The 27,188-nt window shown below is 46.3% G+C and overlaps 12 protein-coding genes across 12 annotated transcripts; 5 read left to right on the top strand and 7 right to left on the bottom strand.

Annotated features, from left to right (window-relative positions):
- Positions 1–3,619: 3,619 nt before the first annotated feature.
- Positions 3,620–4,393, top strand: N7520_004966 (GPI anchored serine-threonine rich family protein; the record flags this gene model as incomplete). Its single annotated transcript, XM_057138900.1, has 1 exon — positions 3,620–4,393. The coding sequence occupies one exon, from the start codon at positions 3,620–3,622 to the stop codon at positions 4,391–4,393; it is 774 nt and encodes a 257-aa protein (XP_056997107.1).
- Positions 4,394–5,471: 1,078 nt separating this feature from the next.
- On the bottom strand, positions 5,472–7,291 carry N7520_004967 (uncharacterized protein; the record flags this gene model as incomplete). The annotated part of the gene is made up of 4 exons (XM_057138901.1): positions 5,472–5,858; positions 6,057–6,153; positions 6,291–6,354; positions 6,394–7,291. The coding sequence occupies 4 exons, from the start codon at positions 7,289–7,291 to the stop codon at positions 5,472–5,474; spliced, it is 1,446 nt and encodes a 481-aa protein (XP_056997108.1).
- A 2,939-nt stretch (positions 7,292–10,230) lies between these two features.
- On the bottom strand, positions 10,231–10,991 carry N7520_004968 (GNAT family N-acetyltransferase; the record flags this gene model as incomplete). The annotated part of the gene is made up of 2 exons (XM_057138902.1): positions 10,231–10,504; positions 10,753–10,991. The coding sequence occupies 2 exons, from the start codon at positions 10,989–10,991 to the stop codon at positions 10,231–10,233; spliced, it is 513 nt and encodes a 170-aa protein (XP_056997109.1).
- A 355-nt stretch (positions 10,992–11,346) lies between these two features.
- N7520_004969 (uncharacterized protein) lies at positions 11,347–11,601 on the top strand (the record flags this gene model as incomplete). Its single annotated transcript, XM_057138903.1, has 1 exon — positions 11,347–11,601. One exon carries the CDS (start codon positions 11,347–11,349, stop codon positions 11,599–11,601), a length of 255 nt encoding a protein of 84 aa, XP_056997110.1.
- Positions 11,602–12,522: 921 nt separating this feature from the next.
- On the top strand, positions 12,523–13,545 carry N7520_004970 (uncharacterized protein; the record flags this gene model as incomplete). The annotated part of the gene is made up of 3 exons (XM_057138904.1): positions 12,523–12,734; positions 12,792–13,077; positions 13,138–13,545. 3 exons carry the CDS (start codon positions 12,523–12,525, stop codon positions 13,543–13,545), a joined length of 906 nt encoding a protein of 301 aa, XP_056997111.1.
- Positions 13,546–14,123: 578 nt separating this feature from the next.
- Positions 14,124–15,347, bottom strand: N7520_004971 (malate dehydrogenase; the record flags this gene model as incomplete). The annotated part of the gene is made up of 5 exons (XM_057138905.1): positions 14,124–14,476; positions 14,532–14,877; positions 14,947–14,957; positions 15,015–15,213; positions 15,279–15,347. The coding sequence occupies 5 exons, from the start codon at positions 15,345–15,347 to the stop codon at positions 14,124–14,126; spliced, it is 978 nt and encodes a 325-aa protein (XP_056997112.1).
- Positions 15,348–16,150: 803 nt separating this feature from the next.
- On the bottom strand, positions 16,151–17,281 carry N7520_004972 (D-mandelate dehydrogenase-like dehydrogenase; the record flags this gene model as incomplete). The annotated part of the gene is made up of 3 exons (XM_057138906.1): positions 16,151–16,884; positions 16,941–17,016; positions 17,093–17,281. The coding sequence occupies 3 exons, from the start codon at positions 17,279–17,281 to the stop codon at positions 16,151–16,153; spliced, it is 999 nt and encodes a 332-aa protein (XP_056997113.1).
- Positions 17,282–17,888: 607 nt separating this feature from the next.
- N7520_004973 (sugar porter family MFS transporter) lies at positions 17,889–19,522 on the top strand (the record flags this gene model as incomplete). Its single annotated transcript, XM_057138907.1, has 2 exons — positions 17,889–18,081; positions 18,156–19,522. The coding sequence occupies 2 exons, from the start codon at positions 17,889–17,891 to the stop codon at positions 19,520–19,522; spliced, it is 1,560 nt and encodes a 519-aa protein (XP_056997114.1).
- Positions 19,523–20,306: 784 nt separating this feature from the next.
- Positions 20,307–21,178, top strand: N7520_004974 (alpha/beta fold hydrolase; the record flags this gene model as incomplete). The annotated part of the gene is made up of 2 exons (XM_057138908.1): positions 20,307–20,742; positions 20,811–21,178. The coding sequence occupies 2 exons, from the start codon at positions 20,307–20,309 to the stop codon at positions 21,176–21,178; spliced, it is 804 nt and encodes a 267-aa protein (XP_056997115.1).
- A 276-nt stretch (positions 21,179–21,454) lies between these two features.
- N7520_004975 (intradiol ring-cleavage dioxygenase) lies at positions 21,455–22,483 on the bottom strand (the record flags this gene model as incomplete). Its single annotated transcript, XM_057138909.1, has 4 exons — positions 21,455–21,649; positions 21,701–21,768; positions 21,824–22,188; positions 22,236–22,483. The coding sequence occupies 4 exons, from the start codon at positions 22,481–22,483 to the stop codon at positions 21,455–21,457; spliced, it is 876 nt and encodes a 291-aa protein (XP_056997116.1).
- A 665-nt stretch (positions 22,484–23,148) lies between these two features.
- On the bottom strand, positions 23,149–24,179 carry N7520_004976 (tRNA 2'-phosphotransferase; the record flags this gene model as incomplete). Its single annotated transcript, XM_057138910.1, has 2 exons — positions 23,149–23,946; positions 24,015–24,179. The coding sequence occupies 2 exons, from the start codon at positions 24,177–24,179 to the stop codon at positions 23,149–23,151; spliced, it is 963 nt and encodes a 320-aa protein (XP_056997117.1).
- Positions 24,180–24,979: 800 nt separating this feature from the next.
- Positions 24,980–26,821, bottom strand: N7520_004977 (ankyrin repeat domain-containing protein; the record flags this gene model as incomplete). The annotated part of the gene is made up of 1 exon (XM_057138911.1): positions 24,980–26,821. One exon carries the CDS (start codon positions 26,819–26,821, stop codon positions 24,980–24,982), a length of 1,842 nt encoding a protein of 613 aa, XP_056997118.1.
- Positions 26,822–27,188: the final 367 nt, after the last annotated feature.

Genomic DNA, 27,188 nt, shown 5'->3' on the forward strand with positions numbered 1-27,188 from the left:
CCTTCTCAGATTATAAATTTCACCTGTTGTTGGAGCAGAATGGTAACGAGGGCAGGATAGGGCATACTAGCTAGTAGATGGAAGCGGTAAAGATAGCCGGACTTTGGATATAAACCACATTTTCAATTAGTGACCTTTCTCCCGTTCTCTATCCACTACTGAATATGATTTGTTATCCTACCCTTACACCTTAGATGATTTCGTATCACGTATCCAGACCGTTATCTGAGTATCGGTGAGTACCACTAATTTTCTCCGTACACTGTCCTTATCTCCACCTTCAGCTCGAATCGCGGGTCGGCCCGAGCTTAATAATGTTGATCCTACAATTCCTTTCTCTAGAGTAGGATAGTTATGGTATGTCTTTATTGAATGCTGGATATACCTGGAAATATATATAGAAAACCCCAGAATAAGACATGATTATATTCATCACTAAGATAATTACCTACTATAAGTGATAATTATTTCGAACCTAACTTATACTATACATTGTCTGATATATACTCCTGTACCCTAAGTACTACTTATAAAACTATTAAAGATTGTGTTGAATATTTTGATATATGACCCTAGCTAACCTTATTATGTGAGTACAGGTATAGAGCCTATGTTTCTTTTTAGTTATCCCTAATTTCTTAAAAAATCAGTTTTTGAATCATCTGATTCCTAGTATTTTGTGTCACATTACCTGCCTGACCCTGGATAGAAGCCTGAGGTATGAGACCCACTACCTCTTCCTCTCCCCGCGCCCCCCACTATGTAAAATAAGGCTTCCTTGGCTGACCGCAAACGCACGGGTCCCCAGAAAATATCTTGCTCTTTAATCAGCCAGCAAACGAGTTGAATCTCCTCGCAAATCGTCGCCTAGCGCGATTGAGACACCTAACTAGGTGAGTTGAGGAAGAAGTTCCCTGGCTCAAATATCAAATCCAGCAAACCCAGCACGAGCAAGTCATTCACCTGCTGCAGGCTACTCAAACCACTAAGATGGCATTATTACTTCCCGTTGGCGACTTTCCATATAGCTTGAAATTTCAATTTTGCTTCCGGGATCAATTATTGATCGAAATTCGCAATAATCTAGATCCTGGCACGTCGAAAACCACGTTGCGCAATTCCAGCCTTTTCGGCTGGGGCGTGGTGGGTAAGACTTAGATTGCACCCGAATTTGCATACCGCCATACTCATAATTTTAATGCAAGTTTCTAGGTCAAAGCAGAGACTGAGGCCAAGATTCGCGAATGAATCTGCAATTAGGCTCGGGATATGCAAGAAAATACACCGTCTGAACCTCAATAAGACACAGTGGTGATTAAGCGGTTTCAAAGCTGGCTCATGATACCTGCTTTCCAAGGTCTGGAGAGCCCCGACTTAACGTGCCACTAGTAGATTGACAACAACAGGCTCAGGCTCGAGTTCGGTACTCCTTCGGTGGCCTCCCATCTTCGAAAATGTCAATGATGTAATAACCTTACAGCCATTTTGGCCTGGAAGAGCTCATGGATCTGTGATAATAACAACCCGCGATATAACGAGGACAGCAAGCCATAAAGTCCCATTAATTTTCAATGATGAAGTGTACAGTTCATATTCAAGATCAACCGTGGCGCGGAAATGACAAGTCCCGAGGAACTGAAAGCTGTTAGAATGATCACAGACCGTTTGGGCCATCTGCCGGTGGTGTTGCAAAAGATTAGATCATATACAAGCAGTATAGCGACATCATACCGGATCTTCCTACAGCACTACTCCGATTTCGAGCACAATTTGCTTTTCCAAAAGGAGACTTCAAACACTGCCTCTTACGAAGCATCAATTAGCAACACTTGGACGATGATATTATCCCAAATCGACCCAATGGCAAAGAAATTCATGGAAGTCATAGTGTTATTTGATCCAGATAGCAGACCGATTGACCTGATAAAATTGTGGGACATCGTTGATAAGTACGCTGGCTGCCAACCTGTGCAGGCACAGGGAATTGACCAAGAGCCTTGGATGTATAATGGACCAAGTGATGAGTTTTCAATTGAATGAATGTCTCAAAACCAGGTTTGCAAATAGACAGTTTTATGTCCCGCTGGAACATAACACATTGGATTAAACATCCTGACCAGATTTCAGCACTGACAAGGCCATCTCAATCCTGTTGCGCGGCTCTTTGATCAGTCGTTCCTGCGAAAGCAACCGGTTGAGCTGTCATCGAATTCGTTGGCTGCTGATCTGCCGGACATGGGGGAAAAGGCCTACACGATAGTAGCGTGAAAACAGAAGAAAGGGACAAGATCTGTATTCAGAGAGGGATGGAGGAGAGAAAGAGAGAGAGAAAGAGAGAGAGAGAGAGAGAGATCTAGCTAAAGACATGCACGCGCTGACAAACGGAGAGGGTCAGCTGACCCCATACTCCAATAGACTTTTTCGTGAAGCTGTACTCCAGTCCCTTGATGCAAACCAGTTTGTGGTTCTATTTAACTGGGCTGTGTTTTCCCTCGACGCATTCTTCCCAAAAACACCTGGAGGTGCCTCATATCTTGCGGAATGGGATGCGTGTGCCATCTACCACAATCATATGTCCCTAATTACTCAACCTCTATATCGCTGTGCATTTCCTTAAAATCACCAGTGCTGATTTGCGAAGATATACGTCGCTGCGCCTGGTAGGCGTTTGCCTCTCAAATCGTTCCCGGGCGTTGTTGAAAGTAACATCTTGATATCTGCGAGCGCAGACACTTCACAGACGCCATTGAAACCATAAAGACATGTTCCACTTTTCTTGAAGATGCTACTGCAGCATGTGAACATCCACCATGTTATCCAGAATACATGTTTCCCGGGCATATGAATGGCAATTGTACGCGCCTCACTTCATATAGTGGGGCAGTACGCCAAGTCGATACAGGCGCAGTAGAAAGTAGCAAGGAGAGGTGCAACTAGATCAGAGACCGCCTGCAGCACACCTTCGATAATACATTCGGGTCCAGAGGCTTTAAACTCACCTGGCTGGTGGGAGATTGAAGGAAGATAGTTATGGGTCTGGGTGGCTGGCGGTTTACGAGAGGTTGAGCAGAGCAAAGGACTTCGGTTACCATGTGGCGTGTTAATGGCTGAGGATGTCGACCGGTAAATGTCTGGTATAGGGGGCGGACTGAATCCCTCACCCGTTGTGTACAGCGACTCCGAGCTACGTTGTAGCCAAGGAACTAGCCGCGCACGGACCCCACAAGTTGTTTCGAACACTACCAATCACCGGGCATATCAGGACTAACGATAATTCAAAGAGGCTACGGCAGGAACCACTCCAAGAACATTTAATTTCCGATCATTGGCTTATGTATTCCCGAGGATTTCTGGATCAATTCCCCGCAATTGAGTACTTATATCCTCGTCGACCCCATTCCTACCTTACAATTGGCAAAGTTCCTGTTCCAACTTCTAGTCATTCATTGTTTTTTTTTTCAATCATTCTCTTTGGATCATCATCAGTCACTCCTTGGAAGTACGTTTCAGTAAAAATTATTGTTTTTGTTTTTCTTCATCTGCCAGTGTTCCCCGATAGTGGAAATCAGGATTCCTATTCACCACAAAAAGAAACAAGCAAAAGAATACGACAATCAAGATGATGCGCTCTGTGATCCCTCTGATCGTGTCGTTCGCTTCGCTTGTCGCTGCCATCGAAATCACCAGTCCTGCAGCCAACACGACCTACGCAGCCGGGTCCACCATCACCGTCGAGTGGACCAGCGTCGATACAGATCCCACCAACTTCAGTCTCTATCTCTGGAACTTTGTGTACTGGCCTCCATCCTATGTTCCACTGGCTATAGACGTCCCCACATCGGATCTGTCTCACTCTGTCCAAATCCCCTGCGACACCGACCCCGAATGGGGATACCAGATCAGCGGCATTAATGGCACCAACGTCTACATAATCTACGCACAGGGAGACAAGTTTACTGTCTCTGATCCCGTCAATGGCACTGCCTGTGTGGACCCTACTCCTTTTTCGACCACTTCCACCTGCCCTAGCGCTGCGGCGTCTACCGTTTATGTCACGGTGAGCCCTACCGGTCCCAGCTCCCGTCCTTTCCATCATCATCACTCCCACGTCCACCCTGCTCCGTCACCCAGCACTGCCAGCACTTTTATCTCTGAATATATAAAACCCGGAATCGTGCCTAAGACTATTGGTTGGTGCTCAGACTATTCCCACCCTGTAACCTTGGACAAGGTTCCAACCCCGACTCTCTCAGCGGCGAATGATAATGGATCCGATGCTTCACCGGTGGTAACTACGGCACCGAGCCAGGTCACCGATTCTCGTGGCCTTCGCACAACGACTATCACTAATACAGTGAGTGTGATGGCTTGTTTGAACGAGGATGCGATTTGATGATGAAAGATTCTTTATCGGAGCAACCCGGTGACAAGTTCTCTATGCCGATGTACTTTGTATAATATCTATGTCTTTAAGTGCCTAGTATAGTGGGATAGGCTTATACCATAATAGCCACGGTAGCTGCTCACAATTACTTTATTCTAACCTGCCCTGGTCTTTCATCTTGCATGTCTGTAATATCTATTCTCCTTGATAGCTGGTATTCAAGCTTTTAACTTCAGTAATCTCTTAGAAGCGCGCTAATACTACTAGTGAGTCGACTTTTAGCGATGATGTAATAGTATAGATGACATTGATGTGTTGCATTATCGACAATGTTCATTATCTTCAAAATATGCCGAAGTACTGGATCATTTTGCAATCGCCCTCTTGGTCATCTCCCTGAATGGGCAGCCAGGACCGGTAAGTCCCGTATCAGCAAGATGGAATGGCATTTCATACAAGCCAAAACCAAACTTTTCTGCGTTATGAAGGATTGTATCCATCATGCTGCTTTTTGGTAGCAAAAAAACTCCGATAGGGGGAATCGAACCCCCGGCTGTCGTGTGAGAGACGACGATGTTAGCCACTACACCATATCGGATCACGTGATAGATTGCGAACATCTTATGTACTTATATCTAGACCTCGCCATATTGCTTTTTTGGGTACCCGAAGGAATACCCGCGAACCCGCCAAGAACCCATTTACCTGTATATTACAGTATTACTGTTGAAATACAACCAATACCAGATATAGAGTGATGTAATCAGGTATATGTTACGTGTATTTTAATCTCTTGGCGGGTTTTGGGTCAAGGGTCGAAACCCAACCCGCCCATTTGGCGAGGTCTACTTATATCCCTTTTATTTAGTGCCAATGTTCTGTACCCGCGATTCCAACAAATGAATCTTTCCGCGCGTCCTGCAACAATACCTAAGCAACGTTAAGAATCTACTTCCTGGGCTGTTTGGTGCATGTAGCACGATGATGGGAAAATGTGGTTTTGAGGGACTTGTAGTACCGATAAAGCCTGTTTCAATTTTTTTTTCATTTCAAATAGAACAATAATAAAGCGAAAGGCCAGATTCCATTAATGCGCCAACTCGGGATCTCCTTCAATGTGCTCCGTATGAGTGTTATTGACGCCGTTCTTTTCACCTCGTTTAGCCTGAGAAAGTCGACGTTTTCTGTTCTTTTCCATCATGATCTTTGCAAACGGTGACCTTTCACGAATTGCAGGACCATTTCGGTAGAAGAAGTAGATAGGAGTTGTAACAAGGATCGAGATGCAAGCAAGAATGGTTGAAGCATATTCGTACGGATGTGTGTGGCCAATGTTCTCGAACATTGGAGTGGAATACATAGCTGCAATCCCTGCAAGAAAATCACGAGCAAAATCATTGCCTGCTGTTGCAGATGCTGCATATTCTCCGTAAGCAGCGACTGTATAGTCGATGGATGATTGGTAGATTGAGTACTGTAGAAGTTAGATAATATCTCTTTATGTTTATGAGAACTTATTACATTAGCAATACCTATTACCATCGTGAATAACATGGGGGCGATCCAAGGGACTTGTGGTGGTCCCAAACTTGTCCATGCGAAGCCAAAGAGGCCAATTGGTAGACAGGGTATGACTAGGACTATGGTTAGTAAATTGAAAAATCAAACACACCGAGCCCAAAATTGAAAATCCCCACTGACCATAGAGCAGCCACCACAGCCTTTTTTCAGGGGAAACAGATTCAGATCCTAGCTTGCGTCGTCTTTGTCTAAACATATGAATGGAGGGTAGAAAAGAGAGATATGCGAGAAAATATCCGATGAGCAGCCTAGAAATAACACACAAAGTTAGTCCAGAAGATAGGATCATTCTATATCCCTTGAGAATGGAACAGAGAATACTGACGGTATAAAGGCGAGACTGATCTGAATCGTCCCAAAGCCCCATTGTTTGTAGATTGGCTGAAAACCTTGCAGAAAAGTGAAAATTAAAGAATCACTAAACCCACTTAGCAGTGACAGCCACAAAACAATAGGCTCTGTGAGAAGCATAACAAAAGGCCGTTTCCATACTGTCCAAATATCTCGCGGAGAGAGGGAAAAGCCATGAAGCTCATGAGGACCCCAGATATTAACATTCCCCGGCCCGGCCTTCCGCATTTTCCTCGCCTCCCTATCAAGAATGATCGTAGCTCTTGTCTCAGGCACGAGGAAGAAGTGCATAATCTGGACACATCCTCCAGCAAGAAGTTGAACCCAGAATATCCAAGGTAATGGGTGACGGGCTTCCACAAACCCGCCGACGACCGCACCAACAACCGAGCCTCCAACAGACGATAACACGAGGAATGCAACGGCATATTCCTGGTCATCGGGCTCCCACATGTCCGCAATAACACCTAGTGTCACCGAGCCACCAGCTGTGCTGAGTCCCCCAAGCAGACGAACCACGATATAAGTTGCAAAGTTGGGGGCAAGAGCACAGGGCAATTGCCAGATGTTGACGAGGAACAAACTGAGTTGCTGGGTTGGCCATCTGCCGAGTTCTTCACTCCATGGAGCCCAGAGCTCGCATCCGAAGGCATAGGCGCAGAGGAAAGTCAATTGTGGAATTCGGGCGACTTGTTCGCTGACATTGTGTTCTTGGGCGATAGCTGAGACGCCATTGGCATAGAGGCTTGCGTTTAGATTGATTGATATCTGGATACAGAACATAACGCAGAGGATCTGCCATTTTCGCCAGACGGGGTAGCTGTAGCCCAGAACGTGGTAAGCGGCTGATTCGGTTAGTTCGATCCTGTTGTCAGTTTGTGAGGATCCTCGGTCTTCTCTGTGGTCTGTTGCGGCTCTTGTGGGATCCGAGGGGATCCCGTTGTTTTCGTCGTTGGTGGATTCCATTGTAGACATTCTTAGTTTTATACAGAGTAATGTATAAAGGATTACTGAAGCTGATAGACTGCGCAGAACTTGTTTTTAGGGCAAGATCATTGCTTAATGAACTTGGAATTCGATGACGTTGGTGGTGTCTTTCGCCCATGGTATAGTACGAACCGTTTCTTGTTCAAGATCGTTGGTGTGGCAATTCATCCACCATTTACTAAATTGCGGGGTAAGAATTAGTTTGGTAGATATTAAGAAGATTCCAATACCTTGGAGAACTAAGTATTGGCTATTCACTTTGCCTGAAATCTATGGCCAATGGAGAGATATACTACATACTGATAAACTGGTCGTAAAGTCTACTTTATCTTCTATGCTAATAGTTCAGCGGCAAGTGATATACTCTGGCTGTGGGATGAAAGGTCATACATATATATCCTAGATTCCCAAATTTATTTGTAATAACTAAATTTATGTTGTTTTTGTGGTCTTGAAAGTGGGAAAAGATTTATGGTTTTCCAAATCTTGGCTGGATCGCGCGAGCGACCCCAGAGAACCCCCACTGTCAATCTCATAAAAGCAATCACGCGAGCGGCCGCCACTCTGAAGTCTACTAATGTATGCGTCAACTGTAAGGCTCGCGGGACACGATATGATAAGTCTCTACTACTTTGTAGCTATAGAGAAGTAAACATGAAAATTTTGATATCATATGCCCGACTTCAGAAGAGCATCTCCATAGGTCCTTTTTTATTTACCTGAGGGTATGGTATAGGAGGCAATAAGTGGATTAATCATTATTTATTGTACACCTTTCTTTAGTGCTAAGTAGGAGAGAGAATCTCTCTTGTAACTGTAATAACAGAAGCTAGGGGGAAAAAAAGAAAAATGAGCAGCGACCGTGGTTCGAACACGGGATCTTGAGATAGTTTGCAATTATTATTGCAATCTCACGCGTTACCACTGCGCCACCGCTGCTGGTGATGACAAATTTTTGGGCAGTATGCTACTATGACCTAGGATCATTAGAGCGCGACATCGATTTTTCCAGACAAGATTTTGAGGATCATTATTCCTACTGGCCCCTTGAATAGTTCTACTTCCGTTACCTGACGATTCCTAAGGATGCCTGAATATTAATAATGATCAAGAGAAAAGCAGTAAGGACAGTGGTAATAGGGTACATAGGATCAGGTAAAAATCAGACAGGGGCAGTCGAGATACTCACATACTAGATATTAGTATGCATAGTAGGGGAGGCAGACTGGCGGTGTGATTCAATTAAGCAGCGGTGTATAAGTGATAAACTTCAGAGATTAGACCCTCGGAGTCTCTTCTTTTCTATAGGCCACTCCTATGTTGTCTCCTTCTCCATCTCCTATCTAGGCACTACCCCAGTAACCCCCACATAAAAATACTCATTGATTTGCTAACAGTTATACACCAAGGAACATTTGAATAGGTCTAGCGTCATTATTGATGCAAAACCAATCTGCCTTTTGGTTACATCCGTGGAAACTCCTTTCGCGAAAAGCGAGAAATATGATGGGAAGCCGCCGTATGTGCTTCCCTCTGTACACTACCGATGGGGAGATGGCAAGAACAGCACAAGGAGGCCACAGAGCGCATGGATGTCTACAGGGAGTGGTTGCTTAGCACAATGTTGGCCGAAGCTAATAGTGAGGCTGGGACTCTGTTTGTTCTTTCAATCGCAAATACTGCTCCAAATTATAAGAACGAGAGAGACGTCGCCATTTCCCTGTTGGCAGTCTGCGCTAGAGCAGCTTTTTCTTGCATCAATTCCCGGTGCCCCTGATATCATCGTTCCGATTGACGAGGTACCTTACGAGTCAAGGATTACCATAAGAGCAGAATATTTGCCAGTTGGTATTGACATACTGAGCGCCCCAAAAAAGAGCTTTTACAGGCCATTGGAAAGACCATGGACCCATCTGGCCGGCCCACTACCGTTACAACAGAATTGAGAATCTTCCAGTGTCTCAAGCACGAATAGTCAATTGTAAATGATTTTCATCATAAAAAGCAATTTCAAGAAGCAGTGCTCGAAAGACTGAGACCTTGATGTTATAGCCTTTATCGAGACTAGAGGTTGACAGACAAGACAGTCGAAAATGGGTACAGTCAAGTACATTTCGTCGGGTCTTAAGAATGTTAGTTTGCGGGGTATTGTAACCGCATTTCGGAAGAGCCGGGAGAATTACGTGCTAGATCTATTTAGATCCATAAATCGCCTCGCCTATATAGAAATACTATGATTATCACTCACAACACCACGCACAACCATGAACATGTGGTCTTTCCGCTGTCCAGTTGGATAACATCATATCGGATCTTTTACCGACGGATGTGAAGATTATAATAAGTACTATCTGCCCGACTTAATTCAGATTCTCTTGTATGAGGATAAAAAAATTGTGCAAAAAGCAGCGACCGTGGTTCGAACACGGGATCTTGAGATAGTTTGCAAATATCATTGCAATCTCACGCGTTACCACTGCGCCACCGCTGCTAGTGATGACAAACGGATAAGCTTTTCAACACTATAGACTAAGACAATCTAGAACGAAGAGAGAGGCAGTTGGATTTGTCATGCAAGACCGCTTGAAGGGTGGGTTTGTTTACCGTCAGTGTGATTTGCTCGGCTCCAGCTGTATTAGATCACATTTTTCTTGACACTAACAGTCAGAGAAGCATCTTCATAATATCTCTCGCTTTTGAACTGTCTATTCTCGTTGATCATTGTGAAGTATGTCATCGTAAATGAATTAGTCCTTGAACCAGAGGATTACGGCCTTTCTAAATAAGAAAGCACATTCATCCAACATCGTGTTGAGTTGTATGAATCAATTTCGATTTTCTGCATTTCAACCTGTGTTTCAAGAGGTTTTGACGAACAAACCCCTAGTGCCGACCGTAGGATGACCATACAGAGCCCTAGTGGGCACTTATTGGGTGTACAACATTGCCCGAATAGTCACGCCAGAAGTTAACTGGGTCATATTGACTATGTGAAAGCCAAGCTTCTGATACAACCCCGCGCCTTTAACACCGGCCTCCAACCCGACAGGAACATGCTCTTGCCGTGCCTGCTGCAGTCCCCAATCGACCAATTTTTGGCCAATGCCGCGACGCTGATGAGCCGGGTCGACAGCCAATTGCCCCAAGAACCATATTTCGGGGTAAGTAGAGAATGGAAAGCCGCCATCAGCCGCAGCCGTCCTGTAGTGTTGTAGATGATTCATATTTAAACTGCGGTCCGGGTAGACCAGAGAGAGATATCGGTCCTCTAAACTTAGCAATGTGCGCTCCAGGGCTGTATATACTGATGTTAGCCAGATACCAGTCCATAAAGACCAGACAAGGTCAATTTCAATGAAAAGGGACTACCACCATGGAACCAGTCATTGTTGCGGCGCTTCCATTGTCTTGCATCGGCTCCGGTCCCCAATCTCTTCCATATACTATACCCACGGATCTCCTCACGGTCTTCAGAATATTCCACCGCCACAACCGTAATATAGCCCGGAGTGACGAAACCTGTCTTCAGTCGCCAGAGAAAGGAATATCGAAAATCTGCATAGTACTCGTGGCGCCCGGGATACATCCAGGTATAGAGTTCATCGTCCAGCATGGCCTGTGCGAGGAGGTCGGCAATATGAGGCAGATCCTGGGCTCGCGCGGGGCGCAGATGTATCCCCGAATCCATGAGATATGATTCCGAGGGTACAGGTGCGCTGCGCAGTAAATAATGATGTGGGAGATCAATGACGTAAATCAGCTACTCCAATTGAGATGTATTGTTTATTCTGCAAAGCTAAAAAACATCAACGAGTGAAAGTTCAGAGAATACCCGTAGACAGTAAAGAAATCACTTTGTCTCACGTCAGATCGGTGTTCGGAGCTCGGACTCCCGGAGTTGTATTACAAATTACCCCGAGCTCGGAGCTGGCAAGCGCTAAGTTATCGGAGCATGAGCTACCACTCAGATATCCCTCCAGCTTTCATGACAGCTTTTTACTGATTCATGCAAAAGGTCACAATGACTGACAGGGTCCGACGAAATGGCCAGCTTTCATCATGTGAGCCATGTCGCAAGTCCAAATTTCGATGCGATCACAATCGACCAATCTGTGGGAGGTGTGCGCGTCGCCGCCTATCACAGCAGCAATGTCATTACCACCCAGCTCCGATGGCAAAACATTCCATGCCCCAAAGCGATACAGGGACACTTCAACAACAACATGTTCCCAGGTTTATCGCAGCAAGCTCAAGCCCGCAGACAGAAGACTCTCGACCTTACGAGCCAATCAATATGAACCGGAACTTGATGTGCTTTGCTGACCCAAACACTCCTCACTCGAACCGCATATATACATCCCTGACAAGGACAGGTATAGCTTTACCTAGGCCTTCTCTAGCTAATCCACAAAAGGTTTCCGAAGGAGCTGAATTGTTGAATAACATCCTGGAACTTGTCAGCGAAATTGGTGACCCTCTTGAATACTTTTCCTTTGCTGACGCAGAACTATGTGTTCATGGACCTCTCATTGGGCTAGCTTGGACCGCAACGAATAATAGCATACGATGTCTGTTAAAAAAACGCTCTAATATAAACCTGGAATCGATATCGCAAGCAATATTCGAGCGAACCTCTTCGCCCCCTGTCTTTCCCCTCACTGCATCTTCTGGAGCATTAGAAGCAGCACTCTCTACAGAAGCTTTGCGCTGGGAAACAATTGGCTTATACTGTGCGCAAATCGGAGTGTACCTTGGCGGAGAAAAAGACAAGTCATTCAGCCTAGCTGCCCATGAAACCTGGAAATTAGACCGCAAAACATTAATGCAAAGAGCTTTTCGAGCCTGCATCCAATGCGAAGCCTTTTGCGACTATCTTGGTGCTATCAACGATCTGACTTTATGGTTCCTCCTGCCAACTATACTGTTCGCGACATGGTGCTTTGGGGATGACTCGTACCATGTATTACGACTCATAGGTAGCATGTCATCCGTCTTTTTGGCCTTGGGCTTTCATAGAGGCATCCACGATGCATCTCTGCCGTTCTATCTCGTCGAGATACGGAAAAGAGCGATTGCTTGGGCACATGATCACGACAAGGTGTTGGCCAGTTTTACGTCACGGTAGGACCTTATCCTCAGCCTTCAGCCCATATAACCTTTGCTGACAGTGCGGCGACTATAGACCAGCCCGTCTTAGTCGGCACTTTTGCGTAATCGAAATGCCCCTTGATCTACCAGACTGTGTTTTAACGGGCACAGACGAAGACCTCTTCAAAGCTCGTGAGAACTTAGATGCAGACGGTTGGAATAAAGACAAGGCCATACTTCCAGTTTCCGGTCAACGTGTACAACTCATGCTTTGTATGATTCGTGAAGAGGTCCTAGAGCTGAAGCTTGGACCTGCAGCGCTAGACCTTGAGACAAAGGCAGAGTAAGTATTGTAACGATTTTGCATCAAATCCATTATCCACATTGACAATAGCTTCAGATGCATCCTACGAAATTTGAAGTCAACCTGGCAGTCAATTCCATCACATCTAAAATATGACACAACGAAACAGTGGACGGGCCAAACTGAATATGGCATGATGCTACTAGCCGTGCGGTTGGAATATCTTTACACGGAGTTCCTTTTATACACTCTACTTGCGTGTTACAGTGAAGATAGTCGCGAGAGGTTGATAATAACGGCACACGAGATTGTTAGCATTGTCCTCTCACCAACGCGAAAGAGGGAACTACTGCACATTTGTAGGGCAGAAATGGAATGGACGGTAAGTGGCGACATTCCAAGGGAAATCAACTCAACTTTCTCATACTGACCAACATCGCAGCTAGTATTTTACGCCATGCCTTGTGCAAGCGTTCTGGTCTTGGAGCTTCTGAGACAAAACCAGCATCCTACAGAACAACTCAGCATCAATCGAAGCGGTATAATCCAAGATATCAGTATCCTCATCTCATGCTGCGACTCTTTGACCGAATCTGGGCAAAGCAACTACCAAATCTGCAAGCAAACTCAATCGATTTTTTCCAAAAGCCTGGATTCCATTCTGAACCAGACCACGCCTAGCCAGAGAAATATTGAAGAATTGACGGTGCACCACGAGCAAAATGGTTACATGAGCCCCGGGGAGTCTAATGTTGCCCAAGATCCTGAATGGATGGCATGGCTCGACTCATTAGGTTTACAAGGAGATCCGTGGCTAGAGTCGATCATTCCTACTCTGGAGTTTCCATGAGATGGTATCAATCTCAAATCAAGAAAAGTTCACCTTCACATTCAATGTTGGGAATTCCAATTAACCTTAGTCTATTGAAAACTAGTAGTAATCCTTGATTGACAAAACTTCCAAACAGCTTAGATGTCGATTAGGGCTGGATATCTTCTTGCACTGTGCAAATATCCTTTGCTGATCGACAATGAGGAGATATCAATTGAAGATTCTAAAGCTTTGAGGAAGGGGCCATAAGGTTCTTCATGTCCATTTGTATCGAGAATTTCGAAAGGCGAGGTTTGACCTGACATGCTGAGCGCACTTCTGCTCAAGCCGGGGAATGAAACTATTCTGGGGATGATATCGTATGAATGGTTTCCTGCGACTGATTTCTATCAGGTTATATATAGGACCAAGATAGGCCACAGGGTGCGACGATCAAAAAGAAACCAATGGCGTAGATAGAGGAGAAAGTATGGATATTTGAAACTCTGGCTTCAATCCTACTTCGACTTTGGAACGAGAAGATATAATAAGTTAAGGGACCTAGATATTTGCAAACTGACAATATTCTAGCCCTTGATTGTAGAAACGCATACATCTCATTCAGACATTAACGAGAGGCCCGTAGCGATATTGGTCTTCAGCTCGCGAATAGCAACATGGAGAAGCTTTGTCTCATTCTCGGAGATCTTGCCGATAGGCAATGCTCTTACGGCACCCTTCTGTCCAAGCTGGACCTTGACGGTGAAGAAATCGACGCCAAGCTCAGTGGCAATCTCTTTTCCTCCCGGAAGACCTGGCAGGTAAACATATGCCTCCTCCGTCACAGTAGCACCATTCTTGCCTTCCAATATGGCTTTGACGAAGCGGAAACCGGCATATGCCATACAGGTCGTAGCACTGCCAGCACCCTGCTTACTCTTGACAATTTCATCACCACCAAACTGAACGCCTTTGATTGTTTTAGTAAATCATCTGTGACAGGGAGCTGTGAGCATTGAACTAACGGTTGATAACGGATGCCATGGTTTCGTCATCCAGGTTGACTGGGGGCTTAGCCTGGCTATACAGGGGCAGAATGGTAGCTCCACTGTGGCCACCGATAACCGGGACTTTAAAGTCCCTGGGATCGGCGTTTCCTCCTAAGGCATGCGCAGCAAAGGTAGAGGCACGTACCACGTCCAAGGTCGTTACACCGAATAGACGCGTAGGCTCAAAGACACCGGCTTTCTTCAGGGCCTCAGCTGCAATGACAAGTGTTGAGTTGACGGGGTTAGTAACGACACAGCACATTGCCTGGGGACATGTTGCAGCAATTTCATTGAAGATGTCTCGAATAAGGCTGGCATTGGTCTAGGCCTGTCAGCAAATGACTGCTGTATATCACTTACAAGGTTGAGAACAAGTGACCAAGGCACTTACCTTGAATAAATCTAAAGTCCTCGTCAGTGGCTGCTAATGAAATTAGGGATATCATTTATATTACTTACCATCTCTCGTCATGCCCGGCTTTCGAGCAATACCGGCGGTTACAACAACTATGTCTGCGCCATCGAGGGTCTTCTTGAGACCAGATTTATCCGGTAGGTAGCCATGGACCTTGGCTTTAGTGTCGATATGCATCAAGTCGGTGGCGATGCCTGGCGCATGGACCACATCATATAGACAGATTTCGTCAAATAGATCGCTCTGTAACCCGAATCAGCCACAAGTGCTTTGATACGATGTCTTTAGAATTCACGATGCGTACTTACTGCTTTACACAGAAGACTGAGAGGGGTGCCAATTTGGCCGGCCGCGCCGATTAGTGCGATTTTGACCATGTTGAGAGGTTGAGCTGAAAGAGGGATTAGAAAGGAATATTTTTTAATGGATGATAGGAATTGATCTTACAGAATTGAGAAACATGGGGACTTTTTATGACGGATTGCCCAATTTGACAGATTTGTGGATCTTCGGCTCCTGATTTCCGGCCAATTTTCTAGATGATGCAGTTTTGCATCCTGGAGAAAGTCTTGGCTGAACTTTGAACCGCACGGCTCGAGACAGCCTACCGGGGAAATTCGAGTTCACTGAATGGGAAAACATGAAAGGTGGATCATCTGACTTAAATCCCTCAATTCATGAGTCATGGTCAATGATCAATCCAGACTGCTAGGAGATTCTCCGTTGAAAGGGAAAGCGACGATAAAACGATATAACGATTAGATATTTCTCTTCGGGATCTGCTAAATTCACCCACATTTTAGCTAGTTTCACCTCCCAAGCTATCGACTGCTTCGTATTTCACGAAATATCACGGTGCTTGATCGATTTAGGTAGTCGACCATTTTGAAAAATCAATGTGTTCAGAAAGTAGTCATATTGAGAAAAACTCAATTGAAAAATTCTCGCATTTATCACGCATGATTCAGGAAAAGACGAAGTAATATTAAAGGAACTCTCTTTGATGTCAATCTCCTACACATCAGAGAGTCCAAATCAGAGTGATTACAAGGCACGTGTTATCCATGAATTTCCAACTGTCGAACCTTGGGACCAATGGAAGGCTTTGACAAAAGACCTGCATTAATTGTCTATAGCAAAGGTACGTATGGATGATTAATTCGCTCAGCCGGACAGAACTTCAAATAAGCCCCTGGTGCTCCGGTACGGGTGACAGGAGCGGCTCGCCGAGGATCGCCCGTCGCGCATTCTCCATTGCCCAAGTCTCCATCTTTGCCAGTGTCTCGACCGTGTGGGTTCCTACGTGTGGCACCATCAGAGCACGTTGTTGCTTCATGAGCTTCTCATTGATCTCGGGCTCCCGTTCATAAACATCCAAACCTACAGCACCGATATGATTGCTCTCGAGTGCGTCAGCCATGGCAGCCTCGTCGATGACGGCACCTCGAGCTGTGTTTATAATGACCACACCGGGCTTCATTTTCGCGATTTCTGCTGCCCCAATCAAGTGCTTGGTGTTGTGGTTCAGAGGAACGTTGAGGCTGATGATGTCACTCTGCGTGAGTAGCTTCTGGAAGGAAACATATTCGGCACCTGCAGCCTGCTCAACCGACAGAGGGTTTCGGTTGTGGTATACTGTCTTTAATCCGAAAGCATCACAGCGGTGTTTGATTGCGCGGCCGATTCGACCCATTCCGAGAATACCCAGGGTCTTGCCCTGGGGGTCGTGGCCAAAGTCGACTCCTCGTTTGAAATTCCCTGCACGTAGAGAGAAAATTGATGGGTTTAGCTGCCGTAAGGAACCTAGCAAGAGAAAGACTGCCAGGTCGGCGGTTGCATCAGTCACTGGGTCGGGAGCATTGGTGACAATGATGCCTCTCTTGGCACAGGCACTTGTGTCGATGGGGTCATATCCTGTTTTACCACAAGTTATTTACAACATTATTTTTGCATGAAGTCTTGAAACCTACCAGCGCCGTTATGGAAAATGTATTTGCAGCTTGGCGGCAAACGCTCAATGAACGCCGCGTCAAATTTACCGGCCACCTTTAATAATTGTCACATTAGCATTGATGCCTCTCAAATAAAAAAAAATAGGGTTTCTCAAGGGCTAGAGACTCACAGCGCCACTAGCGGATGTTCGGTATATGGCAAATATATCCTTGTACTTATTTTTGACATCCTTGAAAAACTCCTCCCTGGTCTTGCTGGTAACGACTTCCGTGCGGGCAACTTCTTGTAGCTTCTCGTAGAAAGGCCTAGCATGCTTTACCGGGTTGAAGAAGAGGACAAAGGGCTTACTTGGCGACATCGTAATGTGTCCAATATAGATGAAATTGGACTAGTGTAATAAAGTTTTTTGGTCAAGAGTTATCTCAATCCAAGCTCAGAATATGACTGGTCGAGCTGTGCTTTAAATAATTTATCGGCTCGCATGTCTTTGCGAGACCTTCTGGAGCGGAAGTAGCCGACATTGGATACGTTTGAAGAGAGTATTCCAATGGGAGAAAATTGCGGCTAAACCTTTCGGCGCGAACGGTCAGGGTTGCCACCAATTCTTCCCCACAAGTCCAAACTTGTATTTGATCTTGCTCCGGGGGTTAAGTTGCGGGGTATGGGTCAATACGGTTATCATACAGAGCTGACGTGGAATACTAGACTGTTGGGGACTTGTTTTTACACATGATTAAGTCCAATGGCAGAAATGCCTTTCAGAGAATAGGTAAAACCTACATCTCTACCCTTGCTTAGACGTGGTCAGCAACTTTGTACTATATCTAGGGATTGATTTCCCCCGATTCTAGTATTCTGTTATTCAAATTGATTTTGAATACGAATTGTTTTCTTTGACTTGTCGTTCTATGACATCTTTATCGCTCTATCATCTCAAAATAATCCTATCTTGAATTATGACCTTCATGGGTCTCACCGGCATGCCCTTGGCGAAGGCCCGCATATGCCTGATCGTCGTTCCTGCATTTCTGTTGTTTGGCTACAATCAGTCGAACATGGGTGGTGTTCTCAATTATCCATCCTTTATCAAGGAGTTCCCGGCCATTGACACCAGTACCACTAAGGGGGATATCAAAGCCCATAATGCCACAGCTCAAGGTATAATGTTAAATTCGAATCATGTGGATAATATCATCATGATCTTGTGGTTAAAATTATCTTGTCTATTACAGGAACCGTCGTCGCCGTATACACTCTCGGATGTCTGGTCGGTGCCCTCGGAACATCCCAGCTTGGCAACCGCATTGGCCGTAGAAAGTCTTTGGTCACTGCTGCTGCCGTTGCCACTGTTGGACTTATCATCCAAAGCACTTCTTATAGCCTTGGTCAACTTGTTGTTGGTCGTGTTATTTCTGGTATCGGTAACGGCAGTGTTAACGCTGTCGTTCCTGTGTGGCAGAGCGAGTGCACAAATCTCAAGAGCCGTGGCAAGAGCGTCGTCATCATTGGCATTTTTATTGCTTCCGGGATCGCAGCCGCTGGCTGGATTAACGTGGGCCTTTCTTTTATTCAAGACAATCAGGTCGCTTGGCGTTTCCCCCTCGCTTTACCGATCATTTTTACCTTAATGCTCATGGCTTTCGCCATGTCTTTCCCTGAATCTCCCCGCTGGATGATCAGTCAGGGCCTCAGGAGAGAAGCACACGCGGCCATGCGCGCTCTTGCCGGGGATGATAGAAGCGATGAAAGCATCGAGCTTGAAATCGATCAAATCTTCCATAATCTTCAACAAGCCTCTACTTCAGAACGTGGCTTTATTGATCTCTTCAGGATTGAGCCTCAGCGACTCTTCTACCGCATGTGTCTTGCCGTTGGCATCAATTTCTGCGCCCAGATGACCGGCGCAAATGTCATCTCTTATTACGGTGGGACCATTTTCCAGGAGTCTCTCGGTCTAGGGGCTGAGAAGGCAGCGTTGCTGAATGCCGGCGTCCTCACCTGGAAAATATTTGCGGCCCTTTCCGCTTATCTATGCGTGGACCGCTTCGGTCGTAAGCCTCTGTTCATAAGCGCCAGCTTAGGCATGGGTCTTTGTATGGCCGGTTTGGCCGTGAGTGTCTGGGCCATAGGTAACAGCCCGACCAATGGTGCCTCTATCGCAGCGACCATCTTTCTCTTTCTCTACATGGGCTTTTTCCCGCTTGGATTCTTGGGTGCCAATTTCTTGTACAGTGCGGAAATTGCCCCTCAAGACTTGCGGATACATTCGGCAGCTATTGGAACTGCGACCCATTGGCTTTTCAACTTCGTTATTGCGGAGATTACCCCGGTTGCATTCACTACAATTGGGTGGCGCTATTATATCATTTACGCCGTGATAGGTGTCTCCGCTGCTTTAATGGTTTACTTCTTCTTCCCGGAAACGAATGGGGGCTCCTTGGAAGAAATGGATGATTTGTTCTCTAACCCAGAGCACTGGTGGGAGGTCACTGCTTACGCTTCTAGCTTGAAGAAGGCCCGGGTGTCAGAACTGGAAGTTATAGCCCCTTTGGAGGATAAAGGGGGTATAGAATCTGCGAACCATCTTGAGAGGGTCTGAGACGTCCCGATGGGTGATAAGTCCGGAATCGGTGGCTAGGATAATTGCAAGATTTTTATTATATTGGCTACATCTTGGAGTAAATGAACTGTTCTTCCAGTCTCAATGATCAAATCTAACCGGGGAAATTGAGGGTATTGCGCCGGTAGAATAGCGGCCTTGAAATATATTTCGGATTTGGCTGGCAGAATTGAGTTTTACCGACTATATGAGTATGTGGCGCTTCTTGGTCGGGGCTAATAAGATTCGCAAAAGTACTACAAGGTACCTATTTACATCTCTATTTACCATGAACGACTAGCTAGCAGTTACTGTTGTCAAGTGACCCCCTCCGTTTGCACCAGCGCTTGCGCGTCTTAGCTTAATGGTATCTCTCTCCCTATCCCTCCCTCTTTTCCTCCTCCATTCATTTTGAACTACAGATCTTGTCCCTTTCGTCTGTTTCCACGCTACCATGTAGCCCTTTCTTCCCCTGGATGACAGATCAGCTGTCGACATATTGCTTTAATATATTAGAGGCGGTGATTGAGGCGGTAAGTTAAATCCCTTGATAACCTTAAAACCTTAATCAGCCCGTCGGTAATAACGCATTCTGAGATATACTCCGCAATTCTCAACTCTGCACACGGTTACCGCCGTCGGAACCCCACCATCGAAACAGAAAGTCGGCCCGAAACCATGAACGTCAGAGCTCTTTATAGATCCGATTTAAGAACTTAGCTCCCCCGTGCTTATTCCCTCTCCTCAACTCCAAAATTGACCTTCTTGTGCAATCTATATCATCATGCCGTTTGTCCAAGCCAACACCCATAGTCTTCACTATTCCGACTCTCACCCTACCGGCCCGCCAACTCCAACTGGGCTCACATTTATTTTCATCCACGGTCTGGGGTCTTCACAAAACTATTACTTCCCTGTGCTCCCGCATTTGACATCAAAGCACCGATGCATCACTATCGACACATACGGTTCCGCGCGTTCCACATACACCAATGACCCGGTTTCCATCCCGGGGATCGCAGCCGATGCTATCGCTGTGCTAGATGAACTGAAAATCCCCAAGGCTGTCGTGGTCGGTCACTCCATGGGTGGATTGGCAGTCACGGAGATAGGAGCGCGGTACCCGGATCGGGTGCTCGGTGTCGTAGCGATTGGGCCGATACATCCGTCCGAGATGTTAGAGTCAGTTATGAGTAAGAGAGCGGAGACTGTTTTGGAGAGTACGTCCTATTTTCAGATACTAATAAGTAATTTCGATTCAAATATCGATACTAACTTTTTTCTCCAGGTGGCATGGAACCCATGGCCAATTCTATTCCTTCTGCAGCCGTCGGATCCCGCAGCACCCCACTTCACAAAGCCTTTATCCGCGAATTGCTGCTTGGTCAGGATCCGAAAGGATACGCGGCACTTTGTCGGGCCATCTCTGCCGCTCAGCCGGCTGATTATGCTGCTGTGATGGCTCCGTTCCTGCTTATCGCTGGTGAGGAGGATAAGTCGGCATCTATGGAGGGGTGTGAGCATATCTTCCAGCATGTTTCGAGCGAGAAGAAGTCGCTTGAAGTGTTGAAGGGAGTGGGACACTGGCATTGCATTGAGGCTGCTGATGAAGTTGGCTCGCTCATTGCACAATTTGCGAATGGGATTGTGGTTTGAGTTGGATAGGTAGCGATAATGGACATCTTATGAACTCCAATCTAGTCTTCTAATCCTTATGCTTTGAATTAAGTTATCATTGTATGTGCGGTAAATTGATGTGTAAGTTAAAAGTTTAAAGTGAAGTATAGATTAAGGTGTAGATTGAAGTGTAGCAATTTGATTGATTAAATTTTCAATATTGCGAATTCGACTTAGATATGTGACAACAACGCTCTTCAATAAGACAGTAAAACAGTGACTAAAGCCAGTCAAGTATGCAAATTTGGCCCTTCCTCATGCGTCAGATTGCTCGTCTTTCACAAGCTTAACATCGTACTTCAGCTCAAGCCCCGCGCGGGGGTCGCCATCGCGAGGAACAAAGTCTACAACCAGAGAATCCTTGACTGCGAACACAGAGTCGTTGTCAAGGTACTTGCCACTTCGATCGAAGATCTGGGTAACAAGAGGACGGTACCCCTTGTGAGTAGCCTAGCAACAGGAGTCAGTACAGACATCTCTCATTCAGCCAATGAAACATACCATAATATGAATGTGAGCAGGGCGGTACGGGTGACGATCCATAAGCTCAAGCAGCTTTCCAGCGGGGCCTATATAAAGCATCAGCTTCCACTCCTTGAAAAACCAGCATAAAACACCACTAACCATCGTTGGGAACAGGGTACGGTGTTGGTCGCAAGCAGTAAAAGTAGTACCGTCCCTCGGAATCAGTCTGGAACTTGCCACGCAGGTTAAAGTCAACCTGCTCAGGATCCTGCTGCTCATACAACCCATTTGTCGACGCCTCCCAAACCTCAACAGTAGCGCCAACAAGCGGCTTCTGAGTAGTGAAATCCATAATCCGGCCGTGCATAAACGCCATCTGCCCATCCTTGGGCTTATTGATGACAATATCATCACCGTTAGAGCGGTACGGGGTATCCGCACGGAAAAACGGTCCAAGAATAGCAGTAGCAGTAGGCGCATCCTTAGCCTCCTCAGCCAACTTAAAAGTGATTTCATCAACGAGCCTATCGCGAAATTAGTAAGGTTATTTTCGGCGAGTGTGTAATCTTACGATTCAAGTCCAATCACGTCGCAGACCAGTTGGCCCTCATTGCGCTTATCGTCACTCATCTGTCCGGCCCAGTTGAGCATCTTCACTCCTGCCATCCACTCGTCGACGGTAAGCTCTTCCTCGCGCGCGAAGTCGTGCACGTGTCGGATCAAGCCGGTCATGAGCTGGCGCATACGCGGCGAGGTCTTGGGACCCATTGAATTGATGACATTGTCGGTGAAATTGGGGTCAAATCTGTGTGCCGCCATGTTGAAGATTCGTAGTTCGTTGAGAAAATAACGTTAAAGTAAAAGTAGAGTTAGGTGGTGTGTAACGTCTTCTTCTGGGGTTCAGCTTTAAGTTAAAAGAAGATGCGACACGCTGCTACAGAGCTCGAGTATTTAATTGCTACAAGATCCGACGGGAATTTGTCTAGCGGCAACTTACGGCTGCACGGATAGACCTAAATCCGGTTCCCCCAGACGGAGTAAAGTCTCTTGACTAAGTTGATGCTCATTAGAGGGTGACCCCGCAAAATTGCGGTGGCATGATTGGTTCAGGACGGATCGGATGTTGAAGTCGAAGGCGTCGGATGCTGTTTCGATGCTGAGTCGGATCGGGCGGGTCGTTTTAACGTGAGGGAACACTTCCGAATTCCCCGCACTTCGGATATCAAGAGGATTTCATTGGTTAAGGAGCTCGGGGAGCCTATAAGGGGAAATTCATAAGTAATACGGAATATATTCATGCCATTTACTGCGCGTGAGTTATGTCGTCAGCGCCGTATACATGCATGGTCCTGCTTAACTAATGCATAAAGAAGTATACATAGAGTCAAGCTGAATGTCTCGAATTATGAATTTATTTCATCAAGACTTACCTAGGTAATCTATGAAATCATTGGACAGCATTTCAATATTGAATGAAATAACATTTATCGCCTATTCTTCGGAGTTCCCTTACTCGTCAAATTGGCCGGCAACTCCTGTAACTCCTCCCCCTTCTCCCAAATCTTGCCCATCTTAAGCTTCCGCTCAATGACAACATCAAAAAAGTCCACGGGAACCCTCTGTACGCCAGATTCATCAGGTAATCCCTCGCTCAAAATAACCCCATTTTCACTGCGCCAGAACGGACATCCAGCCTTGAGCGCTTTCCGAATATCAATATAGATCAAAACCTGAGCATCCCCCCGCATTCCCGAAATCACCGTCTTCTCCGCTCCCTGCTTAAAAGTCGCCGTCTCCTGAGCCGCAAGTACTGATTCGAGAGATGGGCCCGTGGCGAAGTGTACATGGTTGCGATTCATACAGCGTAGTCCGCCCGACTGCAGAATAAGAGGCCATGCACCATGGAAAGTTCCATGGACAACTGTCTCTGGGAGCTTGGATTCGTCGTCCAGGGAAAGGGGTTCGAGGAATGAGGCCGCATCTACGCTTTTGATGCTGTGGCCTTGCGATGCGCGAATGAGGTAGTTTGCGGGATCGGTATCTGTCACGGAAAGTGCCTGCTGTGTTGCATCGGTCTGCTCTTGGCTTGTGGTGGGTTTTCCTAGGACGGTCGTGTCATCGATGGGATCTGATCCGGGGACTGTAGTCGCCTGGGTTGTAGATTCGGTAGGATGCGAGGAGGGGATGTGGAGGAGTGCGAAGCGCTTCTTGTCGGAGGAATCGACGGCATGTTTGACTTCGTCGAAGGTACATTTAATGGATTTCAACTTCCGCCATTGCAGCTGTAGAGAGATCTTGTTAGTTCAAATTAGGATTCATGGGGAGTAAGTTGGGGGGGAAGGGACCATACTACGTCGGCTACGTTTGCGTAACCCTGCGCATTCATTTTGAGTCCTTCTTTCTCTGCTGCGTGTCGCAGGAGCAGACTCAGCGCCTTGGAGATCTGCACGTCGCGGGACTGGCCTTGGCCTCCTCGACCCTTGCCACGATCACGCTTTTCCTGGTCTTTCGCCATGTTTCGTGTGTTGGATGCCGCGTTGCGGTGCGGGGAGCTTGTTGAAATTTGCGGAGCTTTAAAATGTTGGTGCGGGGCAAAGTAGAGCCGCAGGTCGCAACTATGGACACCTGGAATGACTCACCATGAATCACCTTTGTTACATTCAATTACAGTAAAATATGCTTGCCAATGTATTACAAAATTTTGTGATGTTATATAGTGCTTCCGAAAATCGGTGTCACCACCTATACTCTTTGATAGTATCTCTAACCCTAATGCCAAAATCCGATGGTCTATACTTATGAGATGAACCGGAAAATTGATACTCCGAAATATTGATATTCCCGTGTCTTACACGGACAGTATTTTACAAGGATCAATTACATGACACATTTCTCGTAACTATGTCGATGCTACTGAGAATCTCCATGGAAATGCAATCTTACCAAAGCGAAAGAAAGGAAGCAGATCTGGCAAGCTCAAAGCGGAGCCACAACATTCTTCCTCCTAGGGTTATCCTGTATAGTGCTATATAGCCTTAATTTTCGAAATCCTCTAGGTCACTGAATCCTGTGTGTTCTAGTTGGTAAGATGCCTGAAGCTGCGTTCATGCGATCCCACGTTCGATTCGTGGCTCAGCGGTTCAGTGGCCACAATATTTTTGACCTAAATACATATGAAACGATCATACTTGTTACTTTATAGAGGGTAGCTGAATAGTCAATAATAACCTTATCATGCCTAATCTCCTGATATACATATGAAACGATCAAAACTGCTACTTCAAGAGGGGTATTTATTTATCAAAAACAACCCTATCATGCCATAATTCCTGCTGCATTGAGGGTTTCAATAACTTGAGCGTGGTCAAACTCGATGGCTCGACTTAGAGCAGATCTTCCTCCACGATCTAGGATCGACGGATCAGCTCCGCGATTAACAAGCAGCTCAACTACCTGAAAACGATTACGCTGCGCAGCATAATGTAGAGGTGTGGCCCCGGAATGGTCTTGGGTGCAGATATTGGCACCAGCATTGATGAGTGACTCTACCGCCTCACGATGGCCAGCGCTTGCCGCAGCATGAAGTGCAGTATAGCCTTTTACTCCCTGGAAGGAAACTATTGCACCGGAAGAGATGAGACTGTCAACCACAGCCACGTGCCCACCTCTGGCAGCAATATAGAGTGGAGTGTATCCGTGTTTGTCGTAATCAGATAGTTCGTGGCCCCTAAAATCGTTTTCACGAGAAATATCGGCTCCAGCCTTGATAAGCAAATCAACCACCTCCCTGTGACCCTTCCCAGCTGCTCTGTAAAGGGCAAAGTCTCTATCAAAGCGAAGGTCATCTGGTGATACGCCGACATTCAAGAGTAGCTCTACTATCATAGTATGGCCATCGTCGGCTGCTCTCCACAAGGACTTCCGGAAACAAAGATTGTACTGAGGATTCTTGTGGAAATCTAGGATAGCGCGAACCCTCTCAACCTGTCCAGCATAGACAGCAGGATAAAGCGCCAGAATGTCAGACTGAGCCCCTGGTCCGAGAAGTAAATCTAGAACGGCTAGACGACCAGCCGTAGACGCCCTGGAAATGGCTTCTTCTTTTTCTTCTTTGTCAAACGCAAGACCACAGTCAAGAAGAGTTTTAAGCATGGTAGCATCAAGGAGGGCTCGCCTGCGCATGTCAGGGCTCAACCATCCTGGATAGGCCAAATGTTCAATCATTGCAGTGTGGCCACGGCTGGCAGCACCACACAATAATGAGAATCTGTCCAAATCGACACCCATCTTATCGAGAAGTCGAAGTATTTTGATATTGCCTAAACAGCCGATCAACCGTGCCAGCCAGGTGTCCTCACCCGAGATATTCAGGCCGGTCCTAATTAGCAAACGTGCCACCGAATTGTACCCGAGCTGGGCAGAAAACCGCAGAGCCCAATATCTTACATCCTCTGAGAAATCTACTTGATCAAGAAGGATCTTGACTATCTTTGCTCTTCCTGATGTGACGGCAACGTGCAAAGTCCTGTCTGAAATCTCAAAGCCCGCCGCAATAAGATGCTGGAAAACTGCCGTGCGGCCATATTTTGCCGCTATATCCAGACCGCTACTCAATACGTCTGTCGTATCTGGGGGCTGTCGCATCCTGCTCAGAAGTAGTGACGTAGTAGAAAGATGACCGTTCTTTATGGCCATATTTAGTGCGGTGCCATGATGATGAGAGGTCCTATAGGGATTCGCACCGGCATCAAGGAGTACTTGGACTACCATATCTGATCCATGGTAGGCCGCGGCATGTAGGGGAGTGCATCCAACTTTATCCGATACATCGACCTCTGCTTTAGCGGAAATAAGAAGCTCCACTATTGCTCTATGTCCTCGACGTGCAGCCAGAGCTAAAGGTGTGACCCCACGATTATTCCGGACTTCGAAGTTCACGCCCTTGGCAAGCACGGTTTGTATGAATTTCTCATCGCCTTTGCTTGCGGCCAGGTGCACAATGGTATCTCCAGTCTTTCTTGCCTTCTTTGTGAATTCTTCAGGCGCGATAAGTCGATCAAGACCATCAAGGGCCTGGATGAGCCGGTAACATGCATCAGGCTCTAGGTACGCTGTGATCTGAAAAAATATCTCGGCAGGCAGCTTGGTTATCGTCATGGCCACAGCCGAAGGTCAAAGGCTGGGTGTAGAGCCGCGCAGTGCAAGAGACAGTGTGAAGAGATGGCAAGCCCCAGCTGATACCAGGTTTATAGTTGTTTCGCGTAAAATAAATCGTGACAAGTCCTAGTGTCGGTGATTGATCGTAAATAAATACATTTGGATGTGATGGAAGTGTTGGAGGTGGGGGTGCTGGATGACTCATTTTACTATGCTAGGAATGGCTAAGTGCACCTTGGCATCGGGGCTCGAGAAACACTGACAGATTGTGGGTGGTGACACCGATTTCCGGAAGTACTGTATCTCGACTGACTTCTCTGTAGTTCAAAGGGATCGACTGTATCAATACGGGAAAACAGATATCAGG

The sequence above is a fragment of the Penicillium odoratum genome, assembly GCF_028828045.1.
Source record: "Penicillium odoratum strain IBT 22623 chromosome Unknown utg000004l_segment0_segment0, whole genome shotgun sequence".
Lineage (NCBI taxonomy): Eukaryota > Fungi > Ascomycota > Eurotiomycetes > Eurotiales > Aspergillaceae > Penicillium > Penicillium odoratum.